This window comes from Mustelus asterias, chromosome 14, assembly GCF_964213995.1.
Source record: "Mustelus asterias chromosome 14, sMusAst1.hap1.1, whole genome shotgun sequence".
Classification (NCBI taxonomy): Eukaryota; Metazoa; Chordata; class Chondrichthyes; order Carcharhiniformes; family Triakidae; genus Mustelus; species Mustelus asterias.
Window position 1 is genome coordinate 101,593,114 of NC_135814.1, and position 14,901 is coordinate 101,608,014.

General features: G+C 45.9%; 1 protein-coding gene across 4 annotated transcripts in view; it reads left to right on the top strand.

Moving 5' to 3' along the window:
• The window catches only part of LOC144503902 (disco-interacting protein 2 homolog A-like), a 304,026-nt gene that overhangs the window by 94,380 nt on the left and 194,745 nt on the right, over nucleotides 1-14,901 (top strand). For all 4 annotated transcript variants that reach the window (XM_078228953.1, XM_078228954.1, XM_078228955.1 and 1 more), the window contains exon 2: nucleotides 3,472-3,543. In XM_078228953.1, the coding sequence (XP_078085079.1) occupies nucleotides 3,472-3,543 (72 nt within the window). The remainder of the gene's footprint in view (nucleotides 1-3,471; nucleotides 3,544-14,901) is intronic.

Here is a 14,901-nt window from a genome sequence, read left to right on the forward strand (position 1 = left end):
CTTCACTCACTCGGATTCACCGCTAAATTAGTGAGGTCGGAATCTGGAAAGATGAATGGACTCATGTCTTGTTCTGTCCTGATCTAACTTGCAAAGCCTTCCAAAACGCTTTGTTCTGACATTTTGATTTGATTTATTATTGTTACATGTATCAACATACAGTAAAAAGTATTGTTTCTTGCGCGCTATACAGACAAAGCATACCATTCATAGAGAAGGAAAGCCAAGGGTGCAGAATGTGGTGTTACAGTCACAGCTAGGGTGTAGAGAAAGATCAACTTAATTTCTGCACATAAGATTCTTAAACATAAGGTTCTCGGCTAATTGTCCTGTTACTTTTCTTTACTCACAAAAGTAAGTTTTTTGTCGCTGTTGCAGCCATGCAGAAAGCAAAATAGCCACATTTACCAAATCACTCAGATATCAAAAAATTACCAACAAGGGACGGTGCTCTGGTTTTCTCCCACAGTCCAAAAGACGTGCAGGTTAGGTGCATTGGCCATGTCAAATTGCCTGTTGGTTTCCCAAGATGTCCAGAGTAGATGGATTGACCATGGTAAATGTGTGGGGTTTTGGCGATAGGTTGGGGGAAAGGGCCTACGGAAGGTACTCTGTTAGAAAGAGTCGGTGCAGACTCGATGGGCCGAACGTAGGGATTCTATGTGTATGTTAGGTGGATTAACCATTCTAAATTGCCCCCAGATGCGTAGGTTAAGTGGATTAGCCATAGTGAGGTTGTGGGAATAGGGCCTAGGTGGGATTGTGGTCGGTACAGACGTGATGGGTTGAATGGTCTCCTTGTGTACTGTATGGATTCTATGATAAATGCACAGAGTTGAGGGGATAGGGTGGGAGGGTTGGGCCTGGATAAGATGCTCTGTCGGACAGTCAGTGCAGACGCAATGGGCCAAATGGCCGTCTCCTGCACTGTACGGATTCTCTGGATCTATTTCACTTATTGTAACTTTTGTTTTAACTCGAATCAGAATCAACACAAATTAAGCATGCATTAACAGGAAAATGATACTTCAAATGAAAAGGTAAATTTCACTTTTAATAATCGATATGACAAAGATTAGTCCTACGCAACCACAAGAACCTGCATCACTCCTGGAAGACATGTGGCACTTTGTAGCTACACAGTTCCACAATGTGCGATTACTTATGCACAGCAGACCAGGAGTCCTGTCCGACAACAGATTTAATCTCTGGGTTCACAGGTATAGTTACCAATCAACAAGGCATATTTCCACAAAACCTCTTTCACTCTGGAGCCAACGTTCTGATGTAGCTTTCCAGATTTCCTTTTGAACCGACCAACCAATGCACCTCGGTTCATGGTTTGGCAACTTCTGGGAAAATATTCAACTTTTTAGTATCTCTGAGCGATTCGCTTTCCAGGTTTTTGACCTTTTTAGCCAGCTCACAAAGTACCTCCAAGAACTCCTTTTTTTTTTATTGAACAGAAGGGCCGATCTCTTCCTGGGCGACGTTTGCTTCTTCCCCTCACAAGAATTCTCTGCGATTTGCTTTCTTCTCAAGCCTGCTTTCTTTTTGTGTCTGTGCGCTGATCTCTTTTGTCCTCCAGCTCCTCTGCTTGTAGCGTCTTTTGGATTGTGGGAGGAAACCGGAGCACCCGGAGGAAACCCTCGCAGACGCGGGGAGAACGTGCAAACTCCGCACAGACAGTGACCCAAGCCGGGAATCGAACCCGGGTCCCTGGCGCTGTGAGGCAACAGCGCGAACCACTGAGCCACCTTGCCACCTATATGATATAAATAATGGAAAATTTGAGGGAATTACTGTACTCCGAGCCGCTGAGGTTTAATGGCTGCTCTATTAATATTTTAGTTTGTTTGTGGGGCAGATTTTACTCTGCTTTTGCCAGTCTTCTGGTCAATATCATAAAGAAAATTAACAGGCAGCGTATTTGGAATCATATGACTAAAAATGCAGGAATGTACAAAACGGAAATGGAGATAAATTAAAATGTATTAAAGTTAAAAGTTTGTTTATTAGTGTCACAAGTAGGCTTGTATTAACACTGCAATGAAGTTACTGTGAAAATCCCCGAGTCGCCACACTCCACCTGTTCGGGTACACTGAGGGAGAATTTAGCATGGCCTATGCACCCTAACCAGCACATCTTTCGAACTGTGGGAGGAAACCGGAGCACCCGGAGGAAACCCACGCAGACACAGGGAGAACGTGCAAACACCACACAGACAGTGACCCTAGCCGGGATTCGAACCCAGGTCCCTGGTGCTGTGAGGCAGCAGTGCTAACCACTGTGCCGCTTAAAACACCAACTGCAAGTGCCACCTAACCTCTTTTAAAGGTTGATTTTTTTTTGTTTTGTCTGAATTTTTGTTAGGAAGAAGGAAACAAGTGTTCTGTTTGGGACACTCAAAATCCAAGGCCCTGTGTTGCCAGATGTAGATTAAATCTACTCTGCCCCAACGATGTGGCCCCCCCAGTTATGAGAGGTGTTCTCTATTGCAGCACTGTTTACATATCCCACACCTGCCATCCTTCCGTCACTGCTAATTGATGCCAGATACTGCTCTCGTTTGTTTGTGGATTGTCACCCACTGGATTGCACCCAGATCAGTTTCATTTTAGTCACTCTCAGCTGGAAGAGAAGGACGCCCTTTCATTCCAACAGTCTGGCGTGGGTTCAAGGCCAAGCGAAGCTAAGTGTAAAAATAATCTGTGACCTCACTGCCGCCTCCAATCCCTCATTACAATGGCCTTGTTTAGAACGCTTCATGAGACGCCAACTCTTAAAACGGAGCGCAGGTAATAAAGAAAAGAAAATGTGTATGTGATGAAGCGAATTATGAAGTCAGCCATCAGTTTAAGGAGAAGTTTAAATTTTAATTCAATAGTGTCACAAGTAGGCTTACATTAACACTGCAATGAAGTTACTGTGAAAATCCCCTAGTCGCCACACTCCGGGGCCTGTTCAGGTACAGAGGGAAAATTTAGCATGGCCAACGCACCCTAACCAGCATGTCTTTTGGACTGTGGGAGGAAACCAGAGCACCCGGAGGAAACCCACACGGGGAGAAGGTGCAGACTCCGCACAGACAGACTGACCCAAGCCAGGAATCGAACCTGGGTCCCTGGCGCTGTGAGGGCAGCAACGGGAAAGCAGAACTCCCTGAGTTCCTATTGTGTGATTTCGAGAAGAAATTGGATATAGCTCTTGGGGCTAAAGGGATCAAGGGATATGGAGGAGGGAGGGAAGGGGGGGTGGAATCAGGATATTGAATTTGATGATCAGCCGTGATTAAAATGAATGGTGGAGCAGGCTCGAAGGGTCGAATGGCCTACTTCTAGTTTCTGTTTGTGTGTCTCCATTATTGGTAATGATGATGCTGTACAGCCTCTGAGAATGAGGTTAGCAGCATTGTTTTGCATGTTCTGTTACTGCTGAGATATTAAGACTATGTTTTTCTTTCTATTCAGGTGATATCACTCAGAAGGGCTATGAAAAGAAAAAGGCCAAACTGCTGGCTCCATACATCCCGCAGACTGTAGGTAAGAATCAGGATGAACACAATTGCTGATCAATGTAAGGGAATTGGACAGTCTCGATCTTGGTGGCAGAGACTATCTATCCAGCTGTCTGTGCCATATCCCTCCCCTTGCCTAGTTTCTCTCCAATCGCTCCTCATGCCTCTCTGAACTCACCGTGTCCATGCCCACCCAACCCTCGCTCTGTTGACTGTATTCTCACTGAACCACTGACCACCCAATCTTCTGGTCTGCAGTTATCATTCCTCATCTCAAAAGAAAACCCCACCATCTTACCTCAGTCCTTTCAAATTACTGTCTATCTGCAACGTTCCCAAATCCACGCTCACCTCTCCTGTTTAAAGCTCTCCAATTGGGTTCCCACCCCCTCATTTTGCAACCATGGCCTTAAGTGATACCAACTGTGCCTGTGGTGCACCCTCCGCCCCACCTTTCTGCATTCTCTGACACAGCTAACCATACAATCCTCCTTCAGTGCCCCTTCTCTGTTGCACGGTTTAGTGGGATTGCCCTTGTCTGGTTTCTTTTTCCACCTCCACACCATTGTCCTTGGAGACCCCAGGGGTTTATCCATGACCCTTCCCATTTCCTATCATGTATGCTTCCCTCCGAGGCAACATCATTTGAAGACATGTTTGGCTCCAAATGTATGCTGATGGCACCCAGTTCTCCACCTCTTTTGACCTCTTTACAACCTCTATGTTGTTAGACTTGGCACAGTGGTGATTACTGCTGCCTCTCAGCTCCAGGGACCCGGGTTCAATTCCGGCCTCTGGTCACTGTCTGTGTGGAGTTTGCATGTTGTCCGTGTGGGTTTCCTCCCACAGTCCAAACATGTGCGGGTTAGGTTGATTGCCCATGCTAAATTGATCCTTAGTGTCAGGGGGACTAGCAGGGTAAATATGTGGGTTTATGGTAATAGGGCAAGGGTGGGATTGTGGTCGGTGTAGACTCGATGGGCCAAATGGCCTCCTTCTGTACTGTCGGGATTCTATGATTCTAGACTCCTTTGTTTGACAAAATGTCTTCAGCTTTCTTGTAATTACATTTTGGGAAGGCCAAACCATTCGATCTTTGCCACAAACTCCATTCCCTAGCCGCTAACTCTTATCTCCTTCCTGGCCACCAACTCAGACTCAACTAGGTGATTCCCAGTTCTTTTGTCCTATTTTTTCCTATTTAGCGGAACTCCAGTCCCACATCCTGTCCATCGTGACACTGCCTGCGTCCACCTCCATGATATCACTCGACTGTACCCTGACTTCACCTTGTTTACAGCTAAAACCCTCATCAGTGCTTTTAGTACCTCCAGACTTGACCATTTCAATGGTTTCCTGATCAACTTCCCACCTTTCACTGTAAGCTTTACTTCAGCGCTTCTGTGCTTGCTGACTACATTGGCTCCTGATCCACCACACAGTTAAAATCTCATTCATGTTCAAATCCCTCCAGAGTCTCATCTCACCGTCCCCCTCATCTCCAAGTGTACCATCCTCTAAGATCTCTGCATTCTGCCAACTGTGCCATCTTATGCACGCTTCCCTTCCAGTACCCCATTTTAGCTGACTCAGTGCTAAATTCATAGAATAGAATCGCTACAGTGCAGAAGGAGGCCATTTGGCCCATTGAGTCTGCACCAACCACAATACCACCCAGGCCCTATTCCCGTAACCCCACATATTTACCCTGCTAATCCCCCTGACGCTAAGGGGCAATTTAGCATGGCCAATCTACCTAACCAGCACATCTTTGGACTGTGGGAGGAAACTGGTTCACCCGGAGGAAGCCTATGAATTCTCTTACTAAAACTCTTCACCACCTCCTTCATGACGGTTCTAAAGACTTTTCCATTTGGCCAAGATTTTCGTGCAGTATATCCACCTTTGGCTTGAAATCCCTTTTTGTCTTTTGATTAGGTCCATGTGAAGTTTCCCAAGACTCTTTGCTGCATGAAAGGTGCTATATAAATACCGGTCTTTGCACCTACCTCATAATGTTTTCCCTCTGACCACATGAGGGTATAAATATAATGGTGCTTTATATTCCTATTATTGTTAATTCAGTTGTCAAAACAGACCTGAGATTTGAATAGCAAATGAATGCGTGGACCAAGAGTACAATGGGAATGTGGGAAAGAAACCTCATTGCGGTTCTTGTCAAACCTTAATTCTTCTCTGTAATGTGACGGGGAAGTGCAAATATCATATCAAGACTTCGAATAACAGTATTTACTGTGCTGTGGGAAGATGGATGGTTTTTGCAACTTGCTTACCTCAAGATCTCCTTTCAGAAGGCTCACAAGCCCACTGAATATCTCTTTCCTGGGTGGAAGATTTTCCACCTGTTTTTTAAATTTGTTTCTCTCTATCTTGGAATTGTCCCCTGTATAATGAACATCATTCACAAAAGCTGTTACTGGAGACGAGCAAAATCCTCGTGACTCCACTCAGCCTGGGACAAACTGTTCTGCACGTGCTGGAACTCAAATCAGTGAATCATAGAATCCCAACAGTGCAGAAGAGGCCATTTGGCCCATCGAGTCTGCACCGACTCTCTGACAAGAGTATCTTACCCAGGCCCACCCTCCTTGCCCTACCCCGTAACCCCTAACCTGTACCATGGTTAATCCATCTAACCTACACATCTTGGGACACACTCTTCAGATGTGGACTGCACGGGCCTGCTTCTGCTAATGGTTTGCCACATAATTGAGCCTTCAATGGGTGGCTTGTTTGTTTCGTTAGGGTAGCAGCTAAGTTAAATAACTATTGTCTTTGATATGAAATCTTCTGGCAAGAAAGAACGAGTTGCCCATTCAAGATGACGCTACACAATGATGACTGCAGTGCCATGACTCAACACTTCCTCACCATCTCCATTCTACCACCTCCTGCACCAACCACGTAATCTAGGACAGGCATAAAACCAAGGCCTATAAAGTTTTGGGAGGTGGGGTGGAATGCTCACAGTTCCTCCCTGACCCCTTCAAGTGACGTAAACCAGCCCAGGAGCTGGTGTGGATCAAACATCATATGTGGAGATTCTGCAATGCAATCTTTGTCCGAGTGAATCATAGAATCTTACAATGCAGAAGGAGGCCATTCGGCCCATCAAGTCTGCACTGACCACAATCCCACCCAGGCCCCACCCCCACGCATTTACCCTAGCTACTCCCCCTGATACTAGGATCAATTTAGCATGGCCAATCAACCTAACCTACTCATCTTTGGAGTGTGGGAGGAAACCGGAGCACCCAGAGGAAACCCACGCAGACATGGGGGGAATGCGAAAACTCCACACAGACCGTGACCCAAGCCGGGAATTGAACCTGTGTTCCTGGCGCTGTGAGGCAGCAGTGCTAACCACTGTGCCACCATTCAGTTCTTAAATCTCTGTGGAAAGTATTTACTCTTAAAATTTCAGGTCACCATGTTAGAAGAAAGATTAAATTTAGCTATAAATTGGCATTTATAGCTAAAGGAATAGAATATATAAAGATAAGGAAGTATTATTGCAATTATACAAGGCATTGGTGAGGCCGCACCTGGAGTATTGTGCACAGTTTTGGTCCCCTTACTTGAGGAAAGATGTAGTGGCATCGGAGGCAGTTCAGAGGAGGTTCACTAGATTGATTCCAGAGATGAGGGGTTTGTCGTAGAAGAGAGATTGAACAGTTTAGGCCGATACTCTCTGGAATTTAGAAGAATGAGGGGAGATTAAATTGAGGTATACAAGATGATAAAAGGTGATGGATAAAGTAGATGTGGAGCGGATGCTTCCTCTTAGGGCGGCACGGTAGCACAGTGGTTAGCACTGCTGCTTCACAGCTCCAGGGTCCCGGGTTCGATTCCCGGCTCGGGTCACTGTCTGTGTGGAGTTTGCACATTCTCCTCGTGTCTGTGTGGGTTTCCTCCGGGTGCTCCGGTTTCCTCCCACAGTCCAAAGATGTGCGGGTTAGGTTGATTGGCCAGGTTAAAAATTGCCCCTTAGAGTCCTGAGATGTGTAGATTAGCGGGTAAATATGTGGGGGTAGGGCCTGGGTGGGATTGTGGTCGGTGCAGACTCGATGGGCCGAATGGCCTCCTTCTGCACTGTAGGGTTTCTATGATTCTATGATTTCTTGTGGGACATTCTCGGACGAGAGGCCACAGTCTTAGGATAAGGGGCGGCAAATTTAAAACAGAGTTGAGGAGAAACTACTTCTCCCAAAGGGTTGTGAATCTGTGGAATTCGCTCCCCCAAAGTGCGGTGGATGCTGGGACAGTGAGTAAATTTAAGGAGGAGTTGGACAGATTTTTAATTGGTAATGGGTTGAAGGGTTATGGGGAGAAGGCAGGAAAATGGGGATGAGGAGCATATCAGCCATGATCGAATGGCGGAGCGGACTCGATGGGCCGAATGGCCTAATTCTGCTCCTATATCTTATGAACCTATTACAGCACTCTGGTTGTGATATCCTGTCTTAACCAATATATTGATGATTGTAGTTTTTCATCCTGCTGCTCCTCACTTCTTGAATGCTCCCTGCTTCCAGTCTGATGATCCGTGACCTGCTTTGGGATGCTTCTTCCATTAAATAAACAACTGAAAGTTGACGTTGTCACAGTTTAGATAATTCATGGGCAGTTAATCTTGCTTCAGTTGTTGGTAAACTGCTGAAGGCTGTGATGGAGGATTAAATTGTAATGCTGGATTGAATTACAAAATACTTGGAGCAACGTGGACCAGTCAGTACATGTTTCTTCACTGTGCTTAACCAAATGTAGAATCCTTGGAGAAATGGAGGGTTTTATTGAAAGCAATGTGGTTGTTGTGGAGTATTTAAAATTGACCAAATTAGCTATGAGGAGAGGTTGGAGAAACTTGGTTTGTTCTCACTGGAACAGCGGAGTTTGAGGGGCGACCTCATGGAAGCCTACATGAGGGGCGTAGACAGAGTGAATAGTCAGAAGCTTTTTCCCAGGGTGGAAGAGTCAATTACTAGGGGGGCATAGATTGAAGGTGCGAGGGGCCAGGTTTAAAGGAGATGTACGAGGCAAGTTTTTTTTACAGAAGGTGGTGGGTCCCTGGAACTCGCTGCCGGGGAAGGTAGTGGAAGCAGATACGATAGTGACTTTTAAGGGGCGTCTGGACAAATACATGAATAGGATGTATATCTTTAATAGGATGTAGGGGCGGCACGGTAGCACAATGGTTAGCACTGCTGCCTCACAGTCCCAGGACCTGGGTTCAGTTCTGGCCTTGGACCACTCTCTGTGGAGTTTGCACATTCTCCCCGTATCTGCTTGGGTTTCCTCCGGGTGCTCCGGTTTCCTCCCACACTCCAAAGGTGTGCGGGTTAGGTGGAATGGCTATGATTAATTGCCCCTTAGTGTCAGGGAGATTAACAGGTAAATATGTGGGATTGTGGGGATAGGGCCTGGGTGAGATTGTTGTTGGTTCAGACTTGATGGGCCGAATGGCCTCCTGCACTATAGGGTTTCCATGAGGATGGGAATAAAGGGATATGGTCCCGGGAAGGTTGGGGGTTTTAGTTCAGTCAGGCAGCATGGTTGGTGCAGGCTTGGAGGGCCGAAGGGCAAGTTTCTGTGCTGTAATTTTCTTTGTTCTATGTTCTTTGGCACGTGTAATTAAATGGATGTTGGTGCATGAATAGTTGGAGGCAAGAAAACAAAGTAGCAGTTTGGGCAAATTTCTGAGCTGGAAGGATTCGTGATTTTCCAGAAAGTTCTGCATTTGCACTATAGGACTTGGGAACTTGAGGAAAGGGGATTGGATGTTGACTCCAAATTGGGGTGCGATAATCCTGTGACAAGAGTTGTGGAGGATGATAGGCTGACAGATTTGCAATCTCTTCCCATTCTGCGAAGTGATCTTGGACAAAGAATAAGCAGAGAAAATGTGATTTGAGTGATATTTCAAAATGCCATAGGTGGGCACGGTGGCACAATGGGTAGCACTGCTGCCTCAGTGCCAGGGACCCGGGTTCAATTCCCGGCTTGGGTCACCGTGTGTGTGGAGTTTGCACGTTCTCCCCGTTTCTGCATGGGTTTCCTCCGGGTGCTCCGGTTTCCTCCCACATCGGAGTATCGAGTATAAAAGTTGGAGTGTTATGGTAAGGTTATATAAGGCATTGGTGAGGCCAAATTTGGAGTATTGTGTACAGTTTTGGTCACCTAGTTACAGGAAGGATGTAAATAAGATTGAAAGAGTGCAGAGAAGGTTCACAAGGATGTTGTCGGGACTTGAGAAGCTGAGTTACAGAGAGAGATTGAATAGGTTGGGACTTTATTCCCTGGAGCGTAGAAGATTGAGGGGAGATTTGATAGAGGTGTATAAGATTTTGATAGGTATAGATAGAGTGAATGCAAGCAGGCTTTTTCCGCTGAGGCTAGGGGAGAAAAAAACCAGAGGGCATGGGTTAAGGGTGAAAGGAGAAAAGTTTAAAGGGAATATTAGGGGGGGCTTCTCCACGCAGAGAGTAGTGGGAGTGTGGAATGAGCTGCCGGATAAAGTGGTAAATGCGGGGTCACTTTTAACATTTAAGAAAAACTTGGACGGGTTCATGGATGAGAGGGGTGTGGAGGGATATGGTCCAAATGCAGGTCAGTGGGACTAGGCATAAAATGGTTCGGCACAGACAAGAAGGGCCAAAAGGCCTGTTTCTGAGCTGTAATTTTCTATGGTTCTATGTACAGATCAGGTAGATTGGCCACGGTAAATTGCCCTTAGTGTCCAAAGATGTGTCAATCAGGTGGATTAGCCATGCTAAATGCGCAGATGGGGATGGGACGGGGGCATAGGCCTGGGTAAGATGCCCATTCGGAGAGTGGGTGCAAATGGGCCGGTTGGCCTCCTTCTGCGCTGTAGGGATTCTATGGTTCGCAGAGAATGGATCAATAAAGAGAGGCAAGCCTGCATAAAGGCAAATAAAAATCTTGAATTTGTACCTCGGGAGAAAAAAAACAAGCCATGAGATGTTTGTTCAACAGGCATAAGATATCATGAAGATGCTGATGTCCCCTGCCAGACTGTAATCCAACACAATCCATAAAGTCAGGAAAGCTTAATGCCATAGAAAGCCTAGAGGAGAATAGAAAGTACAGTCGTGAAGAAAAAAGGGAAAGCAAAGAGAGGATGTTAAAAAGATTGACAGGTAAAATCAAAGGAAACACACACGTTCTGAAAATCCCACACTTCAATTTTTCAGGAAGATTGTTTACATTGATATTATGGCTTTGATTTAAATAAAATCAAAATCATTTGTTTTCCTTTCTAAAAATGGATACTAAAAATTAAGGATAAAATGCTTTGAATGCGGCGTGTGAGAATACATCAGTGATCTAGCTGAAGGAACTGAGGGCATTGTGGCCAAGTTTGGAGATGCATTGCAGAAATTCTCCAAGTTTCCTTAGACAGCACCTTCCAAACCCACGACCACTTCCATCTAGAAGGACAAGGGCAGCAGATACATGGGAATGCCACCACCTGCAAGTTTCCCTCCAAGCCACTCACCATCCTGACTTGGAAATATATCGGCCGTTCCTTCGCAGTCGCTGGGTCAAAATCCTGGAATTCCCTCCCTAACGGCATTGTGGGTCAACCCACAGCACGTGGACTGCAGCGATTCAAGAAGGCAGCTCACCACCGCCTTCTCAAGGGGCAACTAGGGATGGGCAATAAATGCTGGGCCTAGCCAGCGATGCCCATGTTTGAATAATAAATATTTAAAGGTAGGTGAAGGGACAGGTAGTATTGAGGGGGCAGAGAGGCTGCAGAAGGACTTGGAGAAGTTAGGAGAGTGGACGAAGAAGTGACAGATGGAATACAACATGGTCAACCTCAACATGGTGAGGTTATGCACTTTGGTCGGAGGAGTAGAGGTGTACATCATTTTCTGAATGGGGAGAGAATTCAGAAATTAAAAGCATTCTCTTGAGGTTAACTTGCTGATTGAGTTGGTTGTTAGGAAGGCAAATTAAATGTGAGCATTCATTTCGAGAGGGACGGAGTACAAAAGCAGGAATGTCCTGCTGAGCACATGTAGAATATTGTGAGGTTCATGAGAAAGATGCCGAGAATGGAAAGCTTGATGTACAAGAAGCATTTGAGAACTCTGGGTCTGTACTCGACGGAGTTGGGTAGGATGAGGGAGAGGGGGGGGGGATCTTATTGAAACTGAAAGAATACTGAAAGGCTTGGAGAAGATGTTTCCATTGTGGGAGAGACTGGGATCCGAGGGCACAGCCACAGAGTAAAGAGACGACCCTTTAGAACCGAGATGAGGAGGAATTTCTTCAGCCAGAAGGTGGTGAATCTGTGGAATTCCTTGCCACAGAGGGCTGTGGGGGCCAAGTCATTGAGTGTCTTTAAGACAGAGATAGGTTCTGGATTGTAAGGGGATCAAAAGTTATGGGGCAAAGATGGGAGAATGGGGATGAGAAACATATTGGCTTTGATCGAATGGCGGAGCAGACTCGATGGGCAGTCTTGATCAATTGGGCCAGTGGGCTGACGAATGGCAGATGGAGTTTAATTTAGATAAATGCAAGGTGATGCATTTTGGTCGATCGAACCAGGGTAGGACTTAGTTAATGGTAGGGCGTTGGGAAGAGTTTCAGAACAAAGAGATCTTGGGGTACAGGTTCATACCTCCTTGAAAGTGGAGTCACAGGTGGACAGAATGGTGAAGAAGGCATTTGGCATGCTTGGTTTCATTGGTCAGAACGTTGAATACAGGAGTTGGGACGTCTTGTTGGAGTTGTACAAGACATTGGTAAGGCCACACTTGGAATACTGTGTACAGTTCTGGTCACCCTATTATAGAAAGGATATTCTTAAACTAGAAAGAATGCAGAAAAGATTTACTGGGATGCTACTGGGACTTGATGGATTGAGTTATAAGGAGAGGTTGGATAGACTGGGACTTTTTTCCCTGGAGCTCAGGAGACTTGAGGGTGATCTTATAGAGGTCTATAAAATAATGAGGGGCATAGATCAGCTAGGTAGTCAATATCTTTTCCAAAGGTAGGGGAGTCTAAAACTAGAGGGCATAAGTTTAAGGTGAGAGGGGAGAGATACAAAAGGGTCCAGAGGGGCACTTTTTTCACACACAGGGTGGTGAGTGTCTGGAACAAGCTGCCAGAGGTAGTAGTAGAGGCGGGTACAATTTTGTCTTTTAAAAAGCATTTAGACATTTACATGGGTAAGATGGGTATAGAGGGATACGGGCCAAATGCGGGCAATTGGGACTAGCTTAGTGGTTTTAAAAAAAAGGGGCGGCATGGACAAGTTGGGCCAAAGGGCCTGTTTCCATGCTGTAAACCTCTGACTCCATGGCCTAATTCTGCCCCTATATCTTAAGACCTCAGTGTGATTGGCTGCTTATCCTGTTTTGTGACATGGTTGCAGCACCGCTGGACATCGCATTGACTTGTCACAGAGTGTAAACCGCCATTGGGAAAGGGGAAGTCTGCGGTCTAGATTGTTGGATCTCTGTGGGTAACATTCTTCGAGGTTAGTGGCGAGCTCTTGTTGGTCCGTCACTGACCGTAAACCTGAGCTCCCTATTCTGCAGTGGTTTGCCGAGGCGGAAGAGGGGAAATGGAAAGGAAACCAAAGCTGGAGACGTACGAAAAGGGTCGCGACAAGTTCACTGCAAGCTCGAGGGATTTATGAAGCATAAGTCTGCATAGTTGGGTGCAGACATGATGGTTGGGCATGTACATACAAGTCAATGGTCTGAAGAGCAAGTTTCAGAGGTGACATGAGGAGAGAGAAGCCCATGGAGGGTCTTTTTACGCAGTGCTTTGAAAAATCTTCTGGTGAGCCCCGGGAGTGATTTTGGGCTTCCCAGGGTTTAATTGGAGGGAATTACTCATTAAAGATGCAACGTTTGGCAAGAATCTGAGGGGCGAGGCAGTGAAGGGTTAGAGAGACAGTACAGGACTATGCGTCATCAGCTCAAAGACTGGAAAAGCATGATAAACTGTCTCAAATAATGAGGGCACAAATTTGAGGTAATCACAAAGGGAATCGAGGTTTAAATAAATTCGAAGGATAATTGCAACATGCAGTTTGATGCTGGAAATAGCATCCATAAATTATTTTAAAAGGTAATTGTGTAGTTGATTCAAAATGAAGAATGATCAAGGCTACAGACAACCAGGAAGAGAGTGGGATTAGATTCGGTGGCCTTTCTGGCAAAACGAAAAGTACCAGTTCAGATTTGATGAAGCAACTGATTGTACAACCTTCTGGTTGTATTGTATGACTCCTTTTAACCAAGATAAAGTCATTTATCTTTAAAACTACGGAGTTGTTTGCAGTTTTCTCTTAATTCAGTATTAAATATGGGGATGGCATGGTGGTACAGTGGTCGGCACGGTGGCGCAGTGGTTAGCGCTGCTGCCTGACAGCGCCAGAGACCCGTGTTCGATCCCAGCCTTGATTCACTGCCTATATGGTGTCTGCATGTTCTCTCCGTGTCTGCGTGAGTTTCCTCCCACAGTCCAAAGTTGTCCAGGTTAGGTTGATTGGCTAAATTGATGTCAGCGGGACTAGCAGGGTAAATATGTGGGGTTACGGGGATAGGGTGCGATTGTTGTCGGTGCAGGCTTGGTGGGCCGAATGGCCTCCTCCCTGCACTGTAGGGAATCTATAATTCTTTCCTGCTGGAGAGGATATCTGCTTGTGGAACTGCTCCGAAATGCTCACCTTGCATTTCATAATGGCAGGCAAGCATGATGGTGGAATCACCCCCTCCTTCAGTGCCCCTTACCGCTTGGTTCCCACTTGGCGTATCAGCATGACCGTCTCTCCGACCAACGACACTTTTCACTTTCTCACCGGTTTAGCCGTACTCGCAGGCTTTGTATGTCACAGGGAGATCTCAGATCCTGGCTCGCTCCGCGCAACATGATTTTGTGCTCTAATCCCACTCTGGTCGCCGTGCTCATGTGATGGATTTAGACAAGTTCTGTTGGTCCAAGAGTTCCCTGTGTGGAATTTCGACTTGGTACGACCACCTTTCTATGGGATTTGCTATTCTGTCAGCGGATCTGGTTGACAACTTCGACATAACCGGAATTTTGTGTCGTCCGAGTTTGACTTATCACCATTTAATTGTATTTGACAATATAACCAAATGTGTCGCATGGGTTTGAAATGTAACTGAAAAGTTGTGGTCCCCATATTCTATGTTCTATTAATATAGAGGGTTATAGATGAACCTAGAAGGTAAGGAAATTGTTTGGCGCAACTTGTGGGCCGAAGGGCCTGTTTGTGCTGTAGCTTTTCTATGTTCTTCTATGTTCTATTCTGAGGCACTGGAGGAGGTGCAAAAAAATCAGGCGATTCAAT